Source organism: Giraffa tippelskirchi, chromosome 13, assembly GCF_054371585.1.
Source record: "Giraffa tippelskirchi isolate mGirTip1 chromosome 13, T2T-mGirTip1v1.2.pri, whole genome shotgun sequence".
Classification (NCBI taxonomy): Eukaryota; Metazoa; Chordata; class Mammalia; order Artiodactyla; family Giraffidae; genus Giraffa; species Giraffa tippelskirchi.
Genome location: NC_137287.1, coordinates 85,384,799 through 85,407,981, shown reverse-complemented (window position 1 = coordinate 85,407,981; position 23,183 = coordinate 85,384,799). Strand labels below are relative to the sequence as shown.

Sequence of the window (23,183 nt, the reverse complement as noted above, 5' to 3'; positions counted from 1 at the left end):
ACTGTGAGTCTGGCCTCAGAGATGGACATGGAAAGGACACAGGTGGCTATCACCTGCAGAACTGTCTGGATTCCTTTTGAGTGGAAAGGATGGAGGGTGAAGAGATTGGAACATGAATAGAAAAAAGAATGGAAGAATGGATAATGGAAGGAAGGATGGATGGATGAAAACATGGATGATGCAAGGATGGATGAATGCGTGGCTGGATAGATACATGGAACGATGGCTGGATGAGTGAATGGGTGCGTAGATAGATGAATGGAAGGATGAATAAATGGATGGATGGAAGCAGGCATGAATGGACAGGTGATAGACAAATGAAGGATATATGAATGAATGAATATACAACACCAATCCCAAGGACCTTGTCGGACCCATGAAGGACAACCTTCTGTGAGCAGAGGAGTTTGATTAACTTAGTACCTGCCCCTGCAACCAACATGAGACCAATGATAAATTCTCCATCACTCAACATTGGCAGCAACATCCATGGAAATAAATCATCAGAGAGAAGGCAAAACTGACAGGGACCCAGAACGTGTTCTGAGATGCCTTTAATTCCTGGTACCATGCAGACCTAGGACTCCAGACCCTCACCCTTCAGGAGGAAAGGACCTGCCGTGGGAGTCTGGAGCTCGTTCCCCTATATCTGCTGGCAGGTGCTGTTCAAGAGGGTGAACTGGGTAAACCAGGGCCGCGAGTTCACAATGAAAGTGCAGTTCACCTGAAAAAAAAAAAAGTAATTCTATGTAAGACATAAAATAAGAACAATGTAACAATGAGGGTGCAGGAAGGACTTAACAGGAGCTCAAGGTATATTAAAAAACTAAAGAGGAAAGAAAAGCAGAATCAAACAGTAGCCTGGGGCTGGGCTCTGGAGCTCAGCTCTCCATGATCAAGGCTGGGAGCTCCTGAGAGGGTGCCTGGCAGGACCATCACCTGCCCCTCAGGGTCCTCTCCCCCAGGGCACGCAATGCCTGAAGGGTTCTGCCCAGTGAGCTCCCGGGGAGCCCGCAGCCTGCCCAGGAGATGGTTCAGGTGACTCCCACACACACAGCAGTGGCTGCAAACCCACCCCAGGAGAGGAGGCTCCAAAGCTGACTCCAGAGAGACCCCAGTCCCACTGAGGGCATCACCCTGACCGAGACCCATCTCCAAGGTCTCAGTCCAATTGACCAGACGTCAGCCCATAGGGTGATGACACGAGGACTGATTGACCGAGACTCGTCCTTGCCACCCAGGAGACCAGGAGGAGGGCGGGAGCGACCAGCTAACTAATTTGTCCTCCCGTCCAGAAGAATCGGAGCAGAGGAAGGCGAGGCCCACAGGGAGAACTGCATCTGCTGGACCCAAGTTCATAGGAAGCTGGAGGCTGGGGAGCCTCCATCCTGGCGGGAAGTGCCCAAGGGGGTCTGAAGAGTCTCTAGTGGGCCAGCCAGGCTGTGAGCACAGGGCCCAGCTTGCTGCTGAGCTGGGAGCATCTCTGTGCACGGGGAGCCCTGGGACCTGGCAGGGAAGGGCCTGGACCCTGCATTCTGTCCCAGGGTGAACACTGATGCCTTCTAAGCCTCCTCACAGACCCTCCTTGACATTCTTTTTCATTCTCTGAAGATTTGTGATGCTTTGGGTTGATTTTACTCTCAAACCTTTCTCCCTTCTGAGCCTTCCTGCAAGCGGCAGTTGTCGATGTCTTCGTCGTGTTTTTTACAGATTGTGCGGCCCAGGTTCAGGTCCATTAAATACGTCCAAGTGTACTTCTGTCAAAGGGAGATTGTAGAAACTTCTGTGAATACATACTTTGCAGTAATGAGAAAAGCACAGAGAATCAGATAGAAAATGGGCAAACGGTGTGAATGCACACATATGTATCAACTGGGACAAGCCTAGGTGCATTTTCTTATTTTTTTATTATCAGTTTATATATTATTTTTCTTTTTCATCCTAAATCTCTATTTTCTTATAAAAAGATGCCCCTGAGTGCAGCTCCCACAGCCCTGGAATTTCCCCTGCCTCGCTCCTCCTGATGGTTGGCACCCAGGAGCCGCCTCACCAGCACATGGCATTGGGGGGGGGTTCCAGGACGAAGGGCCCTGGCACTGACAGTACACGCACAGCACACCTGGCATAACCCAGCTCTCAATCACATTATCCAGACACCCGGAGGGCATCAAACGGCTCCTTCTAGGCAGGGGGCCAAAAATGCTCATCTGCTGAGCTCTGTCAGAGCCATGCTGTCCCTTTAGGGGGCAACATCTAGACCAGGATGGGGCCCAGGGGATGGATGTTCCCTCTCTCCTGGGGCAGATGTGACACCCAAGGGCTCACCTGGCAAACCTTCATCCAGGTGGATGTTTGTGACCTGGGTGCTGCTCTGTGTATTCATCAGCTTCTCTAAGAAGTCATCACGAGATAGAATCTCATCTCTTATGGAGAGGTGGTGAGAACTCAGTAGAACTCAAACATGGAGAGGGATGTAGCCAGAAACCTCCCCAGGGAGGAATATGCGTCTAGGGTACTAACCTGGAAATGTCTAGAAAACTGGCTTCCTGAGGGGTACAGGAATGCCTGCAGCTGATGCAGCCCACCTCCCAACACACACACACACACACACACACACACACACACACACACACACCCAGTTTCTTGCACTGTGGCTGGACCCCAGGCAAGGACAGGTTTAGGACAGATTGGGGGCAGCAGTGACCACACGGATGCTTGAGGGGCCCTTGGCCTTGCCAAGTCTGGGGCTGGGACTCAAGCCAGGGAAGGACCAGCTGGTCAGGAAATGAGGGCATGTGAGGGAAGCCGGGGCTGTCTGTGTAGGAGAGGACCATCCCGTCAGAGCACTGCTGACCCAGGCCAGCTCGGGGCTGGCCATCTGGTGTCAGGCTTGGGTCTGGACTCAGAAAGGCTGGAAAACAGTTACTCCAGACAAAGGGTACGGGTGGGGGAGCAATGCACATCAGTGGGAAAGTGCTGCCCGGCCGAGTGCTCAGGACACCACGCTCCCCTCTTCCTCACCCTGATGCTCTGTAACCACAGCCTTCCTGACCTTCCCAGGCTGCCTCGGGGATACCTGACCTTCTTCCTGTCTCCCCCGCCCCTCTCTGTGCCATCTGCCCATCTGTTCAGCACAATGACCTGGGGTCTACGCCTGACCCCCGACCCATACTCCACATCAAGCTCCAGGCAGACTCAGGAGCCAGCTCTTCTCTGTTATCCGGAGACCAGGGCAGGGCTCCTGCACCATGATCCCAGCTTGCACCCAGGCTGAAACACCCACTGCTCCCACAGTGTCCAGAGAGATGCTGGACAAAGCTGAGCAACCTCTTTTCCAAGTCCCTGATACTCTGAGGGGAACATCCTGATCGGCCTCCAACACACCCACACCCAGCAAGCCCCCACCCCCTCCCCACACCCCCTTCTCTGGGACACAGACCCACAGACCACAGCCTGGCCCTGCAGGCACTCACGGCTCCTCCTGGTCCAAGGCCCTCTCTGGAGTTCCCCATCCTTCTTATCCCCAAACCTTCAAGTGGGTCCTCCCAGGAATGCCAGTCTTCAAAAAGGCTCTTCTGCCCCCCACACCACCCTCCCCACAGGCCTGTGGTCCTGCACTGACTGCTCTTGTCCACCTCTTCAACTGTCTCATCTGAGAACTTGGGGCTTGATTGCTCTCATCACCAGGGTAACAGCCCCAGGAGAGCAGGATCTGCTATCTCCACTCCCTCCCTCAGGCCTGGAGGGGGCTTGGGGAGGAGGAGAGACTCCCCATGGCCCTACCTTTACCCTGAAGTCAGGCCCCGGGGTAGGGATGGTGGATGCGTGGTCTGGATGAAAGGGCAAGAGATCCTTCATTTGGTCAGTGTTAGTGGCTCACTTGTGTCCGACTCTTTGAGACCCAATGGACTGTAGCCTGCCAGGCTCCTCTGTCCATGGTATTCTCCAGGCAAGAGTACTGGAGTGGGTCACCATGCCCTTCTCCAGGGGATCTTCCCGACCCAGGATCCACGGCGGTCTGCTCCACAAGGTGCCTCAGCCCAGCAGCTGGTCCGTGAGCCTGGCGGCCTAGGCCCACAGTCGACTCTGCAATGTTGCTCCTTCCTGGACTTTGAAGTTGGGGTGCTGCCCCCATTCATCTCCCTTCTCGCCTGGCCTTCTGCTTCCCTCTCCTTCTCTCCCCTACTCCAAGTATTCAGCAAATATATTGGAACCTTGGAGTCCTTCTAATGGAAGTTTGTATTTTTAAACATCCTTGACCAAATGACAGCTTCCCCGGTGGCTCAGACGGTAAAGAATCTGCCTACAACGTGGGAGACCTTGGTTGGGTAGATCCTGTGGAGGAGGTCATGGCAACCCACTCCAGTATTTTTGCCTGGAGAATCCCATAGACAGGAGACCCTGGCGGGCTACAGTCCATGGGGTCGCAAAGAGTCGGACACAGCTGAGTGACTAACACTGACCAAACGAAGGATCCATGCAGCCACAGACCCGCCACCCCCACCCCGGGGCCTGACTTCAGGGAAAAGGTGGGGCCATGGGGAGGGTCTCTCCCCCTCCCCAAGCTCCCTCCGCTCCCACCTCCATGCCTTCCCCCACTCCCCTCGCCCTCACCTTGCGTTGACTCCGCCCAACCCACAGCAGCTTGTACGCATTTTCGTCCTGTTGGTGCTCATTGAAGTGGTGCACAGCAAACTCCACACATAGGCTGAAGTCTTTGTCTCTCTTCCCGACGTCCTCAAACTTCGAGCTGCAGACATGAGGCCCCAGAGCAAGAAGCCCCAGGAGCAGAGGCAGCTTCCGGAACATGTTGTCCAGCATCGTTCTGGAGGCCGAGTGTTCGGGAGGCCATCCTCCTCAGCTCCCCACCCAGCACCGCCCAGCCCGGCACAGCGCTGTGCTGTCCACCGGGCCCTCTGCCCAGTTCCTCCCCTCTGACCCTCCCATCATCACCAGATGGGAAACAGATCTGGGGGCGGGGCTGGGGGGATGTCCCAGTTTCCACCCCTTGTCAAATAAGCCTTGGGCACCAGGGACCCACAGGCTCTGTTACCCCTCATCTCTAGGGCAGCTTCAGACCAGCCTCAGTAGGGTCTGGGTGAGGCTCTCGAGCCCTCTGGGATTGCCCTCACTGTAGTGCACCCCAGGACGGGCAGAGTCATAGGAGCGCTTATGGATACTGGCGGATCCTGAGTCCTGGGCAGCTGAGGGTCAAACCGGATCTACCTCTGACCTTGGATACAGCCCACGACCTCAGGAAGCATCTGGAATGTACAGTGATGGGCAGTGTGTGGGCTGGGGTAGTGTCCTCTCCACCTCCCATATCTGCGGACCTCCTTGCCCTGGGGCCATGCTAGGCACTGGGGAGGGGGCTTCTAATGTCTGTGAGCCACGGGGAAGCCAGCCAAGGCAGGCGCCCTGCTGGAAAGGACATGAATGGCAGCCAAGAGGGGGTCAGGGGCTGGGAAACGTCAGGATTAGAATACGTTGAATTTGGATTAATGTTCTATCAGCTCAAAAAGAACGTGTGCTCTGTGGCCACTGGTGGATAGTCTGTGCAACCATTATTCATTTGTCAAATCAACACTGAGGTGCAGCCTGGGGTGCTTGGCAGCGAGCCATGGCTCCGAAGAGACCACAGAGAAACTGAAACAGAGACGTTTCCTTGTCTCAGGCTCTGGACGAGGTACCAGCAGGGCCCACGCTGTTGGGGGTTGGTGGGGAGGGTCATGACTGGGGGTGCAAACACAGAGCAAGATGTGCACACCTTCACTGGAGGCCTTGAACTCCCGGCTAAGGCCAGATTGGTCAACTCAAACCAAGAGAGCAGGTTCCGGAAAGCTCTACAGGGGTCTTACCTAAGGCGGGTACAGGGGCAGGGAAGCCTTTGGGGGAAGTTGCATCGGGCCTTTTATTTGTCCTCTCAGGCCTGTGCTCATATTGGGGGCTTGTGTCAGGGTAAGGTCCCCGCAGGCTGCCTAGCCAAACAAACTGGATGTCCCATGGAGTACCTTCAAGTGTCCACAATACTTCAAATCAAATTTGTTAGATGATTTCTTACACTTTTGTAAATATCATCTGGCTTTCACCTTGTGAGCTGTCTGTCAGCCGTTAAGACAGTGCTTTCACTCTTCCCTGGACCAGGAATCTGACCGTTCTCCCTCTGGTTCTGTCCCTTGTGGCTTTACTTCTCCGGAGACCAGGAGAAGGGATGACCCCTACACCGGAGAGACCTCTTGTAATTTCCCTAACCAAGCAAAGCTGTGACATCAGTTTCCCAAAGGCCTTGTTTCTGATCCTGTACGTGTTTAGAGCTACAACCAGCAGACGGAGGCTGCAGTCAGCATTAGTCACCTGCACTCGAACCCTGGTGTCCCCACCCCCGCCCGGAGGCTCGTGGTGGGCTTACAGTCGCCTCGCAGCTGGGTCTGAATGCTAAGCGCCATGACACAGAGACAGGGACAAGTGCAAAGCCCCCTGGTATAGTCAGGTGTATCTGAGCTCAGACCACAGCACAGCTGAAAAGAGCAGGACAAAGAACCTCTGATGGGAAACGGGAGGTGAGGCTAGACTTGTCCAGCCCAGGGCCCGCAAACAATGGCTCCATCCCTCTGAGCCCAGGTACCCTCAAAGGAAGCTTGGCTGACCACATTCCCACTCCTATCAGTTTGTACTTGCCCTTATCAAATTGTGGGGAGATGTAGAAATCCAAAACACAGGTACCAAAGGACCAAAGCTGACTCCGGCTAGCTGTGCCCATGGAGTTGCCCAGAGCTGGGGGACAGGGCAGAGGGGGGTCTCTCTCACCAGTGCTTACGGCCTCATCGTGGGTATCGGCCAGCCAGGAAAGGGACCAACGACCATGGACATGCAAATCAGATGCCCAAACTCAAAAGGCAGAGGGAAGACCCCTGAGCCTATTCCTCTGAAGTCCTCTCTGTCCCAGTCGGGCCCCCACGCCCCCATCCCTCGGAGCCTCCAGGCCGGTCCCAGGGCTAGTGATTCTGTGTTGATAGGCTTGGAAGACAGGCTGGGCTCCTATGGAGGAACACAAGGGTGAGGGAGAGGGTGGGGAGGGGGTACTGGAGCTACCATCTTCTGAGCCATCCCCAGAGACCTTGAGAAGACTTTCTCATCTGTCAATGAGCTCCAAGGCAGATGCCCTGATGGGGATCCACTGAGAGCCTTCCGTCATCTTAGTCACCCACTTCCCACCCCTGTGCCTGGGCATCCTCCCCCACTCCACCCCAGAAGGACTATCTACTGTGAGTCTGGCCTCAGAGATGGACATAGAAGGGACACAGGTGGCTGTCACCTGGAAAAACTGTCCGGATTCCTTTTGAGTGGAATGGATGGAAGCTGGAGGGATTGGAGGGTGAATGGACAAAAGAGTGGATGATAGGAGGATGGATGTATGCCTGGATGGATGGATGGATGGATGCATGGATGATGAAAAGATGAATGGATGCCTGACTATATGGATGAGTGAAGGGATAGATGCGTAGATGCATGGATGGACAGATGATAGACAATGAAGAATATATGAATGAATGAATGTATATGCACACTAACCATGAGGGCCCTGCAGGAACCAGGAAGGGCAACCTCCCATGATCAGAGGAGTTTGATTAACTCAGTACCTGCATCTGCAACCAAGGTGAGACCAATGATAAATTCTCCATCGCTCAACATTGGCAGCAACATCCATGGAAATAAATCATCAGAGAGAAGGCAAAACTGACAGGGACCCAGAACATGTTCTGAGATGCCTTTAATTCCCCTGGTGCCATGCAGACCTAGGACTCCAGACCCTCACTCTTCAGGGGAAGAGGACCTGCTGTGGAAGTCCGGAGCTCATTCCCCTATATCTGCTGGCAGGTGCTGTTCAAGAGGGTGAACTGGGTAAACCAGGGCCGTGAGTCCACAATGAAAGTGCAGTTCACCTGAAAAAAAAAAAAAGTAATTCTATGTAAGACATAAAATAAGAACGATGTAACAATGAGGGTGCAGGAAGGATTTAACAGGAGCTCAAGGTATATTAAAAAACTAAAGAGGAAAGAAAAGCAGAATCAAACAGTAGCCTGGGGCTGGGCTCTGGAGCTCAGCTCTCCATGATCAAGGCTGGGAGCTCCTGAGAGGGTGCCTGGCAGGACCATCACCTGCCCCTCAGGGTCCTCTCCCCCAGGGCACGCGATGCCTGAAGGGTTCTGCCCAGTGAGCTCCCGGGGATCCCGCAGCCTGCCCAGGAGACGGTTCAGGTGACATCCACCCACCCAGCAGCGGCTGCAAACCCACCCCAGGGGAGGCAGCTCCCAAGGCTGACTCCAGAGAGACCCCAGTCCCACTGAGGGCATCTCCCTGACTGAGACCCATCTCCAAGGTCTCAGTCCAGTTGACCAGATGTCAGTCCATAGGGTGATGACATGAAGACTGATTGACCGAGACTCGTCCTTGCCACACAGGAGACCAGGAAGAGGGCGGGAGAGACCAGCTAACTAATCAGTCCTCCCGTCCAGAAGAATCGGAGCAGAGGAAGGAGAGGCCCACAGGGAGAACTGCATCTGCTTGGACTCAAGTTCATGGGATGCTGGAGGCTGGGGAGCCTCCATCCTGGAGGGAAGGGCTCAAGGGGGTCTTGGGGGTCTTTGATGGGCCAGCCGGGCTGTGAGCACAGGGCCCAGCTTGCTCCTGAGCTGGGAGCATCTCTATGCAGGGGGAGCCCTGGGACCTGGAGAGGAGGGGTCTGGACTCATCATTCTGTCCAGGGTCAACCTTGATGACTTTCCTAAGCCCCCTCCTTGAAGCCTTCTGTGAGGTAAAGAAAATAGACATAGTGGTCTCTGCCCAGATTCCTGGCACAGAGCGTCTGAATCCCTTGTAAATTTCTAAGTGATAAGAACTCCAGGAGCATGTTCTGTTCTACTGAGGTTACTCTGGTGGGCTCCTGGACGGGGACTGGTCACCAGAAAAACCCACCGATGGAGCTAGAGATAGTCATGCCTATGGAGGAAGCCTCCCCCCAAATCCTGACTGAGATTCAGAGCACCCGTGTGGGTGACCACATCCTTATATAGGGGGTGACGCACCTCAATCCTCCAAAGCGCCTGTGCTCAGGACCCTCCCCCACCTCGTCCTGGGTGTCTCTGCATCTGGCTGCTCACCTGTGTCCTTTCACTGTATCTTTTAATAAGACAGGAAACCTAATTATTCCCTGAGTTCTGCAGCTCACTCCAGCAAATTAATCAAGCCTGAAGAGGGGGAGATGGGAACCCCTGATGTGTGGTCAAATTGGACAGAAATTGTGAGCAACTGGTATCTGAATGGGAGACAGGTGTCTCAGGGACTTCAGCCTTTAACCTGTGAGACCTGATGCCACCTCCAGGTAGGTGGCTGGTGTTCCAGAAGGATTTCTTGGTCACCAGAAGAATCAATGCTCTGTATGGGAAATAAGGGAGTTATTAAAGGCAGTGAAAGTGTTAGCTGCACAGTCGTGTCTGACTCTGCTACCCCATGGACTGTAGCCCACCAGGCTTCTCTGTCCATGGTATTCTCCAGGCAAGAATACTGGAGTGGGTAGCTATTCCCTTCTCTAGGTGATCTTTCTGTTCCAGGGATCAAATCCAAGTCTCTGGCATTGCAGGCACATTCTTTACCATCTGAGCCACTGGGGAAGCCCAAAGGGCAGAACTGTTGCTAATCAAAGGAGAGGCAGCCCCGAAACCACCTGAGGCAGAGGCTCATGGAGGTTAGGAGATGACTGCCTGGGATCCTGCACACGCCCTGACCTTGTCAGCAAGCCCTCCCTTTGGAAACTGCAGAAGAAAGAATACAAGACTGTCACTTCCTTCATCCTTATCCTATACTCCTGCTTGACTATATAACTTTTCCCTACTTACCAGGGAGAGGGGGCACAGTTTTTGAGGTGCTAGCCTTCTGTGTTCCCCCATTGCCTGGCAAAATAATAAAGCCATTCTTTCTTTCTCCATAATTCTGCTTGGCACTGGGGCACAGAGAGCCAAGATTTTGGCAACACGCCCTCTTAGATATGATTTTTTCTGCCTCAGATTTGTGATGCTTTGGGTAGTTTTCATTCTCAAACCTTTCTCTTTCCTGGGCTTTCTTGCAGGGGGCAGTTGTCAATGCCTTCATCGTGTTTCTTACAAATCGTGCGGCCCAGGTCCAGGTCCATTAAATATATCATTGTCCAGCTCTGTCGAGGAGAAATTAGAAAACAGAAAGGTAGAGAATCCAGTAGAAAAGTGGGCAAAAGACTAGACTATGTGTATGAGTAGGACACATACCTATGTGCAATTTCTCTACAAGAACATACTAACCCAAGGACACCCCTGAGTGTGGCTCCAGCAGCCCTGGACACTTCCCTATCTCACTCCTCCTGACGACTGGGACCCGGGAGGCATATCACCAGTCCATGGCAATGGCGGGGCAGCGGCTGGGGGGGTGTCATGGGACAGAGGAGCCGGTGCTGACAGTACACACACAGCACATCTGACCTCCCCTAGCTCTCAATTGTATCAGCCGACACACGAGGGCATCGCATGGCTCCTTCTAGGGAGGGGGCCGGAAGTTCTCGTCCACTGAGCCTCTGTCTGGCCATGCTGTCCCTCAGGGGGAAACATCCAGACCAGGACAGAGGCCTGGGGCTGGACCCTCCATTTCTCCTGGGGCACCCAGGGGCTCAACACCCGAGGGCAAGCCTTCATCCAGGTGTATGTTTTTGACCCGGGTGCTGCTCTGTGTCCATCAGCTTCTCTAAGAAGTCATCACGGGACAGAATCTTGTCCCCTACAGAGAGGTGGTGAGAACTTGGAAGAACTCAGACACAAAAAAGGATGTAGCCAGCAACCTCACCAGGGAGGAACACGCCTCCATGGCACTGACCTGCAATTGTGTAGAAAGCTGACTTCCTTAAGGATTCAGAAATGCCTGTAGCTGAAGGCACCAGCCATAAACACACACACACACAAACACACACACACACAAACACACACACAAGCCCAGCCCCTTGCACTGCAGCTAGACCCCGGGTGAGGATGAGATTAGGAGAGATGAGGGCCAGCAGTGGCCACAGTGATCCTCAAGGGGCCCTTGGCCTCCCTGAGTCCAGGGCTTGGACTCAACCCAGGGAAGGGCCAGCCAGTCAGGAAATGAGGGCATGTGAAGGAAGCCAGGGTCATCTGTGCAGGAAGGGGGCCGCCTCCAGTCCCTTCAGGAGTATGTGTGGTGGGGGACCCTCTCATCAGAGCCCCGCTCACCGAGGCCAGCTCGGGGTGAGCCGTTTCACAACCCAGGCCCATGATGGCTACTCACCTTTTGCTGGGCTCGCCTCACGTCCAGCAGCTTGTAGACCTGCTCCTCGGTATTGCCACTGTTGAACCAAGCCACGGCGAACTCCACAGACACCACAAAATAATCAAGGTCCTTACTAATGTCTACAAATTCCATTTGAATGGCCCAGACATGAATGCCCAGGACAGCAAGCCCCAGAAGCAGAGTTGCCTTCAGAAACTCTCTGTTTGGCCTCAGCCCAATAGACAGCTGACAGGGGTGCGGGGGTGGTCTCTGGGCAGGGGCGCCCTTCACAGCCCATACCCCCTGCAGCCCTGTGCTGCCAGCCTCCTGCTTCGAGGGGGCCTCTGCCCAGCCCTTCTGCAGCATCCCCGGCCAGTCTCTCCTGTGGGCACCAAACAGAGGCCAAGTAGGGGGTCGCATTCCCTCCTCGGTCACATAAACCTTGAAGGTAGGAACTTGCACCCAGCAGGCTCTGTCCCCCTCATTTCCAGGGCTTCATCCTGAGAGTGTCCCACTCTTGCTGGGCCCTGAGTCCCCCATTTGCCCTCAGGGCCATAAAAGCAGGGACTGCCGGAGTCACGTGAGGTTCTGGGAGCACCAGGAAGCCCATTCCTGGGCAGTGGCCAAGGCTGCCTGCGACCTTGGCTGGAAGCAGCAGCCCCCAGGCGAGCCCAGGGGAGTACGGGGTGTGCAGCCCAGCGCGGGGGTGTCTAGGTGAAGCTGCTCTCCCCACTGCCCTGATAGGAGCTTCTAACCGTAGTTGATCTCCTAGCTGTCTTCTCTCTTACAGACTTCCAGCTCACGTCCACTATAGTCAGAGAATAGCTTTCCTATTATGTCTCTTCTGGAAACTTGCTGAGGTTTGTTTTATGAGCAATATTCCACAGGTTCTTGAAAAGACTATGCTCTGCGTTTTTCAGGTGCAGCATTAGGTATTGATGTGTCTCACCTCCAGCAGGTTCCAGCAGGTATTGACGTATCTCAGATCACCTGTGTGACCAAACATTCCACATCTGGACTCTCTTTACTTTGTTTTATTTTTGTTTGGTTTAGGTTTGTGTTTGGGTCTGTTTTTCTGCCCGTCACTGAGAGAGGTGTTAAAATCTCTCACTGTGATGATAATTGTGGATTTGTCTAGTCTCCTTTTCTCATAACTGTGTACGTTTGAGACAATGTCATTAACTGCTTGTACAAACAGAGCTGTGGGGCCATTTTATTCTCCTTAATGATCCCTTTGCATCCCAGCTACGCTCTTGCTGTGGAGTCAGCCTTGTCTGACATCAGAGTAGCCACTCCAGCAATGCTTTCACTAGCATTTCCATTATGTATCTTTATCCATTTTTTTACTTGCAGATAGCGCCTTAATAATTAACTATGTGTCTTGGTAAACAGCAGATCAGTCTAACATTCTTTTATTTAGAGGATTTATCTCACTTGTGATGACTCCTGTTACTGATATTGAGTGTCACTTAGCTGTATGTTCAGAGCTTCCTAGATGGTGCTACTGGTAAAGAATCTGCCTGCCAGTACAGGAGACTCAAGAGAGGTGGGTTCGATCCCTGGGTGGGGAAGATCCCCTAGAGTAGGATATGGCAACCCACGTCAGTTTTCTTGCCTGGAAAATTTCATGGACAGAGTAGCCTGGCAGGCTACAGTCCATGGAGTCTCAAAGAGTTGGACACGACTGAGCGACTAAGCACAGCACAGCACAGAGGTTATCACATTAAGTTTTATTGCAGTTGTCTACTGTGAACAGAAAACATACTCTGAACCATGTCAATCTTTTGAAATTTTTGAAATTTCTTTTCTCTTTGGCTGGCTGAAATGTTTTTATTTTGCCTTCATTTTTGAGCGATATTTTTTCTGGCTGTAGAATTCTAGGTTGTTACCTTTTTGATCTCTTTGCACATTCAAAGTAGGGCTTCTGAGAATGATTTATTTCCAGTTGACTTTCACTCTTAGGATGTAGCTCTTCGTGGTCTCAACTGAAGTCCTGGGATATTCACCACAGTCCTCTTTGGCAGGTACCACACTCTAGGTTTTGTTCCCCGAGTTGAGACAGAGGAGATACCTTTTCTTCAGGGGCATTTCTCCCCACCATCTGGCAAAATACCACTGTGGGTGTCATAGGGAACCTTGACGGAAGGGAACCTGGGTGCCGGAGAAGACAGAGCTGCTGGCAAGGCCATACAAAAGCCCAAGGAGCAGACCAAGGTCAGCAGGCCTCCTCCTCACCCCACACCTCTGACCTTGACCCTGGGATGATAGACCCATAACTAAACAACTACAGGACATGCCTACTCCTTAGCCCTTAGCAGGTCTGACTGTTGCTATTTCAGAAGTTGAGAGGGACCAGAATGTCTGGCCTGGCACCTGCTAGGAGAACAGATTTGCCATTTCTCAGGGCAGTGGGGTGGGGTGGGGGGCACAGGCAGGAGAGATGCCCAGATTGCTCTCTTCCCCCAGAAGGACACGTGCCACGTGGCCAGGCTGCTGTGCACATCAGGCAAACACAAATTTAAGGAAGCTCTACAAAATAGTGACCCTGCAGAAAGGTCATGGTCATGAGGTCAGTGAAAGTCTGAGGAGTGGCCCCGATGGAAGGAGATGAAGACGCCCCTTTCTCCAGGAGCTCCTGGCAGGACAGGCCCTTCCACGTCCTGGTGCCCAGTTAGTGGCTGAAGTGCAGTGTGTGCCTGTCCCCGACCCCTGACAGGTCTGAGCATCAACAGAGGATGCCTCTGCATTCTACCCTGGACCCCTTGGTTGCACCGTGGTCGGAGAAGAGGACCCACTTGTGTGTGGGCATCACTCACTCACATGCTGAGGGTGATGGGCATCATGTTGGCAACCTACTCTCCAACTCTCCTACTCTCTCAGGGGAAACACGTCTTTGCATTGCAATTACAGCATTCCCCTAAGTTGGAGATTCTTTGAGATGAAAACTAGTTTTGAAAACACAGCAGGATTGGGGCACAGCAGTCACCCTGGCACATGGAGACAGGTCAGAACAGCAGAGGTGAGCCCAGCAGGGCGGGTCTGGCCCAGCACCAAGGGACCTCAACTGCACCGGGAGAGGATGGGGTGTGCCCAGGAAATCCTGGGCCAGAGCTTCCAATCCAGCAATAAGAACAAGCCTTGGCGATTGGAGATGGAATCACAGATTGTTGCGGCTGGAGATGCCTTATATGCAGCCCAGCACCACCGCTTGGAGAGGTGGGCAGAGCTCCATGTGGGCATTTCTGGCCAAAGTGCCCAGGCCGTCAGAGGGGGCCCCACAGTGCTGGTAGTGTCCAGGACACGCAGCATTGTGGGGAAAGGAAGGCAGTCCAGGAATGCCAGTGAGCAGGTGATACTGACCAACAGGGCTCCATTCCACTGGGGCGCCTGGAAGACAGTGTGGAGCTTATGTCTTGGGGTGAACGGTCCCCTGAGCAGGGCATCAAGTCCCCAGCTCCCATCTATCCTGTGTGGAAACTGCTCCCACTGCCCACTGCTTCGGCCTATCCCAACTGTGGGCACATGTGCCTGCGGCCAGGGAAGCGCAGGCCAGCGCGGAGCCCCATGGTGGGAGGCCTGGAGAGCAGGTTGAGCCCCTCTGCTGCTCTGTCCCCCAGGGGGGCAGGCCCTGTCCCTCACCTGGCAGTGCCCTGGGGCAGGACGGCGGCACTGGCCCAGTCTCGTGCCCTGGCTCCAGCCCCTGCGAGGGGAGAGTGGGGAGGATGGGGGCTTTCTGGGCGGGTTCTGGGGAGGGCCGCCAACACACACCTCCCACTCCCCCATCACTGCTGGGAGCCGGGCAGGGGTGCCCATCCCTGTGTATGTAGCCAGGTCTGAACTGACAGCTCCAGGAGAAGCCCTCCAGGAGCAAGACGGGGAGCTTGAAAGCCAGGGTTCTGGGGGGTGGGAGGGTTGGGGGCAGAAATCCTGTCTCTTCCCTTCTCGGTCCTCTTCTAGTCCAGCTCCCAGACAGTCTACAGCAGCAGAACAGACAGCAGAGCAGGGATGGCTGAACTTCAGCCGCATAAATATTGAAGGAGCAGAACCTCCCCCTCTGATCAGAGCTGCTGTGGTTCTAAGGTGGTGGGACAAACCTCCACTGCTTTTTCCTGTCTCTGTCCTCCTGCTCTGTGGCCCCAGAATTGGGTGTAGATGTGGGTTTGCAAAGCCGAGAAAGGAGGGGAAGGTCCACGGAACCACAAAGGACCGGATGGATCATGGGGGCTCAAGAAAGTGAACCTGAATGGCACGAGTGTGGTTCTAACCCTAAGGCACAAGGAAGATGTGAACGAAGGAAGGGACAGACCACCACCCAGCCAGCCCGGCTCCTGCAAAACACGCATGCACAAACCCACAGCCCTTCAGGACTGACACAGAGCTGACCTGACCCTGAAACCACAGCCCACAGAAGGCTGGTCAGAATTTGCGCCCTGAATGCAGCTGGGTGAATCGCCCACTGAAACAAAAATACTAACATTCCCCAGAGAGCGCAAATAAGATACAGACTCTCATAATACAATTTTCAGAAGATCCAGGATATGACCCAAGATTACTCAGTATACAGAGAACCAAGAAAATTACAGCTCTTCAGGGGGAAAAAAAAAAACAACAATCAACAGACGCCAGTGCTGAGATAACTCAGGTATTGGAAATATCTGACAGACTTTAAAGTAGGCATTATACAAAAATTCCAGGGACTTCCCTGGCAGTCCAATGGTTAAGACTCCGTGCTTCCAATGCAGGGGGCCCAGGTTCAATCCCTGGTTGGGAAACTAAGATCCCACATGCTGTGTGGCCAAAAGAAAAAATGAAAGTTCCAAGTGGGAGTAAGCACTTTTTAAAGATTGGAAAGGTAGGAACTATTAGTAAGAAATAGAAGATAGCCTTAAAAACCAAATGGGAATTTTACTGATATCCTGGAAAATTTAAAAACCAAGATAAAAATCTCATTAGTGAGCTCAAGAGCATACTGAAGATGTCAGCAAAAAGGGCTTATGAACTTGGGGACAGATCAATAGAAATTATCCATTACAAACACTAAAGAGGAAGAAAATGTTTAAAAGCATGAATAGAGCTTCAGTAGTCTGTGGGACAATTTCAAAAAGTCTTTCATGTCATTGGACTCCCAAAGGGAAATGAGAAAGTGTTACAGAAAAAGAAGAAGAAGGGGGAGACGAAGGAAGAGAAAGAAGAGATAATGGCTGAGACTTTGCCATATTTGTCAAAGACACAGGTTTATGAAGCTCATTGAACCCCAAAACAAGTAAATTCTAAGAAATCCACATCAAGGTACTGCTCAAAAACTAAAGACAAAGGAAAAAGTAACCCGAGAGCCTTTAGACAAAAGACATAATTTACAGAAGAACAAAAATTTGAACGACTGCAAATTTCCCACCAGGAACAGAGAAGCTAGAAGGAAGTGGAATAAGACTTTGAATTCTGAAAGATAAGAACTGCCAAATCAGAATCCCATAGTCAGGGAAAATATATTTTAGGAATAATCATGATCTAAAGATGTTATCAGCTGAGGACAAGTTTAAGATATCTCATTGCCAGCAAACTTGCTCTGGAAGAAAGGCTAAGGGAATTCTTCAACAGGGAGAAATTTTCTGAGTTCTTCATGGGCTGAGTAACCTTGGATTGCATTCTGGGCATTTGAAAATTGTGTTATGAGACTCTGTCTTATTTACCTCTTATGGGGAATGTTGGTATTTTTGTTTGGGAGGATGGAGGAAGGGGTTCCACTTGAATGATGCAGGAGCCTCTGGAAGGACAGCAGCCCTGCCCACACCTCCAATGTCCAGAGCTGTGAGATAATAAATGTGTGTTGTCTTAAGCTATTGTTGGTGGTAGCTTGTCACCACAGCCCCAAGAAGGTAACCAGCTGCCCAGAGAGGAGAGGTTGGTGCCGTGGAGGCTGGGGGAGAGCCTGAAGGGACATGCTGGGGCTGGAGCCGTGCAGCGGGGGCTTCTTGGTCTCTCCACTTACTCTCCTCCTCCAGACCAGGAAAGTCCAGGACATGTGATGAGACAGGAAGTAGGGCAGACTGAGGGCCCCAGGAGAAAGAAGACATGCCTCCCTCCCACAGGCAGGCCTCTGGGTTGGAGAACCGCATCTCCAAACGCCTTCTAAGCTCTGGGCATCTGAACACCCTGCCCAGATGGTGGTACTGGACGGAGGCTATGTGTGTACTGTCCGAGTGCCACAGAGGATCGCAGGGACAGGAAACACCGCTGGTCCATCCACAGGGATAGCAGGACGTGAACACAGAGCCGTGTCAAGGCCACACCCTCAGGTTTCCTTACGGGGCACACCCTCCATTTTCTAGGGATCCTCAACTTTTCCTGGGAGTCCCAGACACCTCTCACAGCTAAGAAATAGCAGGAGGAAGATGCCAAGGTTTGGGCTCGTGGGCAAGCTTGCATTCTGGCCAGCCCAGGAAGTAGAGAGGGGACCAATCGGGGGAAAGTCTGAGGATGATCAGAGACAGAACATGGTGTTCGGGGCTCCACCTTGCTTCACTGCCCTGGGACCCAGCGCCCCTGCATCCCCATCGCTTCCTGCCTCTCCAGGCCTCCCACAACCTGGCTGGGCCGAGCTCAGTGGACGGAAACCCCAGGCTGGCTCCCACTCAGAGAAACTAGGCTAGCATGAGGGTCTAGCCTGCCCAGAGAGAGAGGGGTTTTGGCGAGTGTGTGTATTTGAGACGAGAAGGCCTGGGAGGAGGACGCAAGTCTGCCCAGCTCTCCCCTTGGGCTATCGGCTGCGAGATCAAGAGGGAGGAGAACAGCTGTGGGTGTGGGTGTGAGTGGCGTCCGGCTGCCTTGAATCCACTGGGCAGAACGGCCCCAGGCAGGGCGAGTCATGATGGCCAGACCCCGGCAGGGCCCCCGGTTGCTGCTGGCTGTTGTGGGGACCCTGGTGGCCCTCACCTATCAATCAAAGCGAAAGACCTTCGTGCTTGTCTACGAGGTGCCTGTGTCAGACCCCGTGGTAGTGACCACCATGGACTTTTTGACCAAGGATTTCAACAAGAAGAATGAGGACCTGTACAACTTCAGGATCGTGCGTGTCCTGAAGGCCATGAAGAAGGTCAGTGCCCGCCGCCACTCCCCGTCCCCTCGTGCCCCTCTCTGGGGATCTGTGGGCTCAGGGCAGCCACACAAGTGAACTTAGTCTTGTTTAGCCCAAAGTTGGCGTTTCAAGAGAAGCAGAAATCTCCTGGAGTGGATGAAGTGGAGTCGCTTAAATGATACCAAAGACCAGGGCTGCACATCCTGGTTCAAGGGCCTGAGCTGCGGGAAGGGGACTCCGGGACACTGGGAGACAGTGTGTGTGCACATTGGGGGCTGTCTCCATGCAGGGCAGCAGCACCCGGTACCCACAGCTGAGACGGGCTGGCCCTCAGAGTCTAGCCTGCTGCTCTCTGCCCTTTACATCTGCAACACATGGGTCACCAAGGGTGACTTTGCCCATGGAGCAGCTTCTGGGAAATTCTGCTCAAATGGCAGAGGGGCCAGGAGAGGCAACCGGGAAGGGAAGAGGGGAATCCATAGGTCTGTCCAGGGAGGGCTTTCAACCTGGGGTGCCCCATGAGGAGCTCCCACCCCTTGAAGCGACAGAGGTGGGAGAGGGGTCCTTTATCCGTCATCCTTGCCTTCCACAGCTGACTGACCACCTGGAGTATAACGTCGACCTGGAGATGCAGCGGACTACCTGCCTCAAGTCAGAGCTGACCAACTGCTCCTTCCAGGAAGGGAAGCTCTACAAGGTACTGGGCACGTCACCAAGAAAGGGCTCACTTCCCGGGGCTCTACTCCTCAGTTGTTGGAAGAACGATGGGGAGGCAGGGGGCCCAGATGGAGGAGCAGAAGTGGCTGAACTGCAGGGTTAGGGTGGAGCACTCTGGTCCCAGGCAAGTAGCTGGTTATAATATTTTAGCAGCTGGGTGACTTTGCTGGTGCACCCATTGAATATCTGAACATCAGCCTGTTGTGAACACACAATTACTGGGCTGTAGGCTCTGTTCCTTTCACCAGCAGTGTTGAGGCAGACAGGAGGAAGAAACAGGAAAATGGGTCAGAAATAGTTGAACCAGGGGTGGAGTGGGTCAGGGAGGGGAGAAGCCTGCAGGCACATGACCTGGTGAGGAGCCACCTCCCCCAAAACGGCTCCATCCCCACCCAGTGTTCTCATATTGGGAAGGTCAGCTGGGCCATCATCACTCAGGGGGTGGACCATCACACACACACACACACACACACACACACACACACACGTCAGAAGGGCCCATGTGCTCAGGGGCCTTGAAGACCTCAAGTCTTACAGGACCTGTAAACCACAGCTCTTTACCCAAAAGGACTACATGAGGGTGATCATGTAGTGATCTTGCCTAGGACAGTCCTGGATGGTGTCCGACTTCCTAGTGTCATTGTTAATACCATCCCCATTTGCTTACAACGTGTCCTAGTTTGGTTCCGAGATTTCTGGTCACCCTAGTTCTAGTGGCCCGAGTGTTCTGAACACAAACACGTCCATCCACAGGCTCCCCTTCCATGGAAAAGTCTTCAAAATCTAGCGAGTTAGACTTGTTGGTGGAGAAGATCATGAGGTCTATAAAAAGAGTAATTGATGATTACAGTAAACTTAGTCTTGTCACTGTGAGAGATTTAATTGTGGAGTCAGTATTCTGAATTCTATCTTAGGAGAAATGTCAATGTTTAAGCCTCCCACCCCACCATGTCCTCGCCCTGGGCTTTCCAACCAAGAGCAGGAAAGTAAAATCACACTATGAAATGATAATAATGTACAAAATCTGTTGATTGAGCTTTCGTTGTTGGAAAAGAAATGGGATCTTGGGAGAGAACCAGGAAGGAGAAGGTGAAGGTGTGATGACAGGTGGATGGACAGATGAAGGAAGGACAGGAGGAGGGAAGGAGAAGGGATGGGTCGCATAGGAGGAAGGTGAAGCAAAGCGTGAAGGGGTGAGGTAGGAGAGCGGGTGGAGGGAGAGAGGGAGGGAACCAAGCGAGGGCAAGTGTGACATGAACAGCACATGAGTAGAAAAGAAGAGGAAGAAAATGTCAGTCCTTCCCACAGTGATGTGGGCGGGGAGACACTTTATTTTCAGTCTCCAATTCCAACCACGAGCAGAAGGCGGTTTTGTGGGGGTGGTTTCAGCAGGGACACTATCAAATCCTTAAAATCAAAATAAAGACGGACCCACAAGTTGCCTGGAGGTGGGTCGGGGCGGGGGAAGGGGGGCTGTCATTTCCTCGTCCATGTGTCTAACACCATCTTCTTTCCCCTTTAAAATGTTTACCTTGTGTGTTGATCTTTTCTACATTTTGCCTTGTGTTTATTTTAGAAAATCAATTGCTACTTCTCAGTATTTGTTATTCCCTGGTTTGAAAAGTATAAAGTTCTGGCCAAAAACTGCACAAATGTCTAGGTGTCTCGGAGTGCAGCCCGCAGATACTGTGCATCAAGGTACCCGCATACAACAGGAACTCTCAGTGGAGAAAATAAATGTCGGTCAACCTGTGCTCTTCATGCTGTGAATGTTTCTGATTCCATTCTTTTCCCTCCAGATTCTTTAACTTATAATAAAATGATCTGAAGTTCTTCTGGGCTAGGGCAGTTTGGGGGTCTAAATGAGATGACATGTATAATCCTTGTCCTTATAGCCTATACACCTTCACGATAGCAGAACTTCAACCTCATCTGTATATCAAGTAGGATTGTTTAGATTTTAAAATAAGTTGGGAAAAGGGAGAAGGAGAACAAAGGAAGATGCTCTAATTACTTAAATGAACAGCTAAAAGATACTGGCAAGAATGCCTGTGATGCTATCTTTCTTGTCTGAAGTGTGAAACAAGAGGAAACAGGACAAACAATGCAAGTAATTGAAAAGAGGAGGGCACATGCCTTATTCTTGCAGGAATGAGCACTTTCTGATACCAGACTTCAGAATTAGACTCACACCCCAGCATCAGCAGCATTGGACCAGAGCAAGTCTCTTCTTGGAAGGATTCCTCTCCCATAATTGGCAAATCAACCACAATGATGTTTGGTTTCTTGTTTTCCTTCCTGTGGGAAGAGGAGGATGTGGGCTATCATCCCCCATTTATTCTTCCCAACAAACCCATCAGATGAATTCCTCCGGGAAGGCAATGTTTGAGGGCAGAGAGAAACCAGGAATGCTGCATTAAAGGGGGTGCCCTTTCATGGATGTCACATTAGCAGTGAGAAATAAGCACCCCCACCCACCAGCCTGATTCAGGATGTCAAGTAGTCACCAGGCTCAGCTCCCCACTTGACTTCCCCCGTGTGGTCTCAAGATGGCACCTATGGTTCACTGAGTCACATCCGCCCTGGTTCACACACAGTAGGGAAAGGATGAGCCTCCCCAAGAGTTTGAGCAAAAAGCCTTGGGGTTTAATGTCTCCGGGGAATTCTAGGGACTCTGTGGGAGACTCACAGGCCCACACAGCAGCCATCGGCTGGCCTAGAGAGAGGTGGCTGAGGTGTTTATCCCCGGTTGCAGGCTGCCAGGCATTAATTCCCTGGAACCTCTGGCTCATGGTGGCTCAAGGGCAGAGCAAGCAGTCAGAGGTGATGTGCACAGGTGTTGGCATTTGGAGCTGGAGTGCACAGAAGGATGAGAAGTGAGAAGACATGGGCAGACACTGAGGGGACGTGGCACGGGTGATCTGTGAGCTGACAGCAGCTGCCACGTCCCCAACAGCTAGAGAAGGCTGCAGCTTTGAAAGAACATTTTTTTTTTTTTCAACTTCTACTCTCCCAACAAAAGTGCTGGAGTCCTCAGCACTCCATTTCAGGTGGGGCCCAAGTGAGAGTCCCCTCTACCAACCATCTGGGAAAATGCTAACCTACAATCTCCTTATCCTTAAATAAGAATGACAGTACCTATTTCTTGGAATTGTAGTAAAGATTAATGATGATAAATGTATCTAAGTCACTCAACACAATACCTAACACAAAGCCAATATTCAAACAAACATTAGCAATTTGTAAGAACATCAGCAGTAGCAGTGTAATCTAATGTTAATCGGCCATCAACTCTCTTCTGGCATTTTGACTACTTTGTCTGGAGCTGGGGGCTGGGGTAGGGGTGGGTTGGAGAATAAAGGAAAGGCAGGACATGTGTGCTCATTGACCTTGAACTTCCTAGCCCAGTGGGTTTTTGAAATTTCTTATTTTGAAGTTGCCGTAGATTCAGAGGAAGTTACAAAGAATACAGAATAGTCCCTTTACCCTCATTTAGTCCACCCCCCCCACCATGGTTACATCTTTTATGATTATAGAAAAATATCACAGGCAGGAAATTGACACCATACAGTGTGTGTGTATCCTTTCATCATATGTGTAGATTTGTGTGGTCACCTCCACAAAGACCTTCTGCCCGAACTCCACGGCAGTAGCACCCTTTCTTCACCCTCTCAGACTTCCAGAAATCACTAACTTCTTCTCCATCTCTATCACTGCACCAATTAAAACATCTTGTGTCAATGGAATCATACAGGGCTCTTTGGGGACTGGTAACAATGCCCTTGGGATCCATCCAAGTCATTTCATGCATCAGCAGTAAGTGCCTTTTAACTCCTGAGTGGCAGTCCATGGTGTACTCAGTACCAGAGTTAACTATTTACTTGTTTCAGGTGTGTTAGTTGTTCAAGTTTTGGGCTATTACAAAAGAAGCTTCTATGCACAATCATGTAAGGCAGTGGTCCCCAACCTTTTTGGCTTCAGGGACCAGTTCCGTGGAAAACAATTTTTCCATGGGCTGGGGAGGGGTGGGGAATGTTTCGGGATGATTCAAGGGCATTACATTTATTGTACACTTTATTAT

General features: G+C 52.1%; 3 protein-coding genes across 4 annotated transcripts; 1 reads left to right on the top strand and 2 right to left on the bottom strand.

Annotated features, from left to right (window-relative positions):
* Window positions 1–539: 539 nt before the first annotated feature.
* LOC145532969 (putative cystatin-15) lies at window positions 540–4,834 on the bottom strand. The gene is made up of 3 exons (XM_081559199.1): window positions 4,615–4,834; window positions 1,647–1,757; window positions 540–724 (listed from the first exon to the last, which is right to left on the bottom strand). The coding sequence occupies exons 1-3, from the start codon at window positions 4,819–4,821 to the stop codon at window positions 644–646; spliced, it is 399 nt and encodes a 132-aa protein (XP_081415325.1). The 5' UTR covers window positions 4,822–4,834; the 3' UTR covers window positions 540–643.
* Window positions 4,835–7,738: 2,904 nt separating this feature from the next.
* Window positions 7,739–11,882, bottom strand: LOC145532968 (putative cystatin-16). 2 transcript variants are annotated; one of them, XR_014073732.1, is made up of 3 exons: window positions 11,329–11,882; window positions 9,897–10,210; window positions 7,739–7,943 (listed from the first exon to the last, which is right to left on the bottom strand). XR_014073732.1 is itself a non-coding variant. In XM_081559198.1 (3 exons), exons 1-3 carry the CDS (start codon window positions 11,728–11,730, stop codon window positions 7,863–7,865), a joined length of 594 nt encoding a protein of 197 aa, XP_081415324.1. In that variant the 5' UTR covers window positions 11,731–11,882; the 3' UTR covers window positions 7,739–7,862. The 2 variants fall into 2 exon arrangements, 1 of the variants encoding a protein (XP_081415324.1); XM_081559198.1 differs by having other exon boundaries at window positions 10,100–10,210.
* Window positions 11,883–17,180: 5,298 nt separating this feature from the next.
* On the top strand, window positions 17,181–20,868 carry CST11 (cystatin 11). Its single transcript, XM_081552982.1, has 3 exons — window positions 17,181–18,403; window positions 18,978–19,082; window positions 20,679–20,868. The coding sequence occupies exons 1-3, from the start codon at window positions 18,176–18,178 to the stop codon at window positions 20,760–20,762; spliced, it is 417 nt and encodes a 138-aa protein (XP_081409108.1). The 5' UTR covers window positions 17,181–18,175; the 3' UTR covers window positions 20,763–20,868.
* Window positions 20,869–23,183: the final 2,315 nt, after the last annotated feature.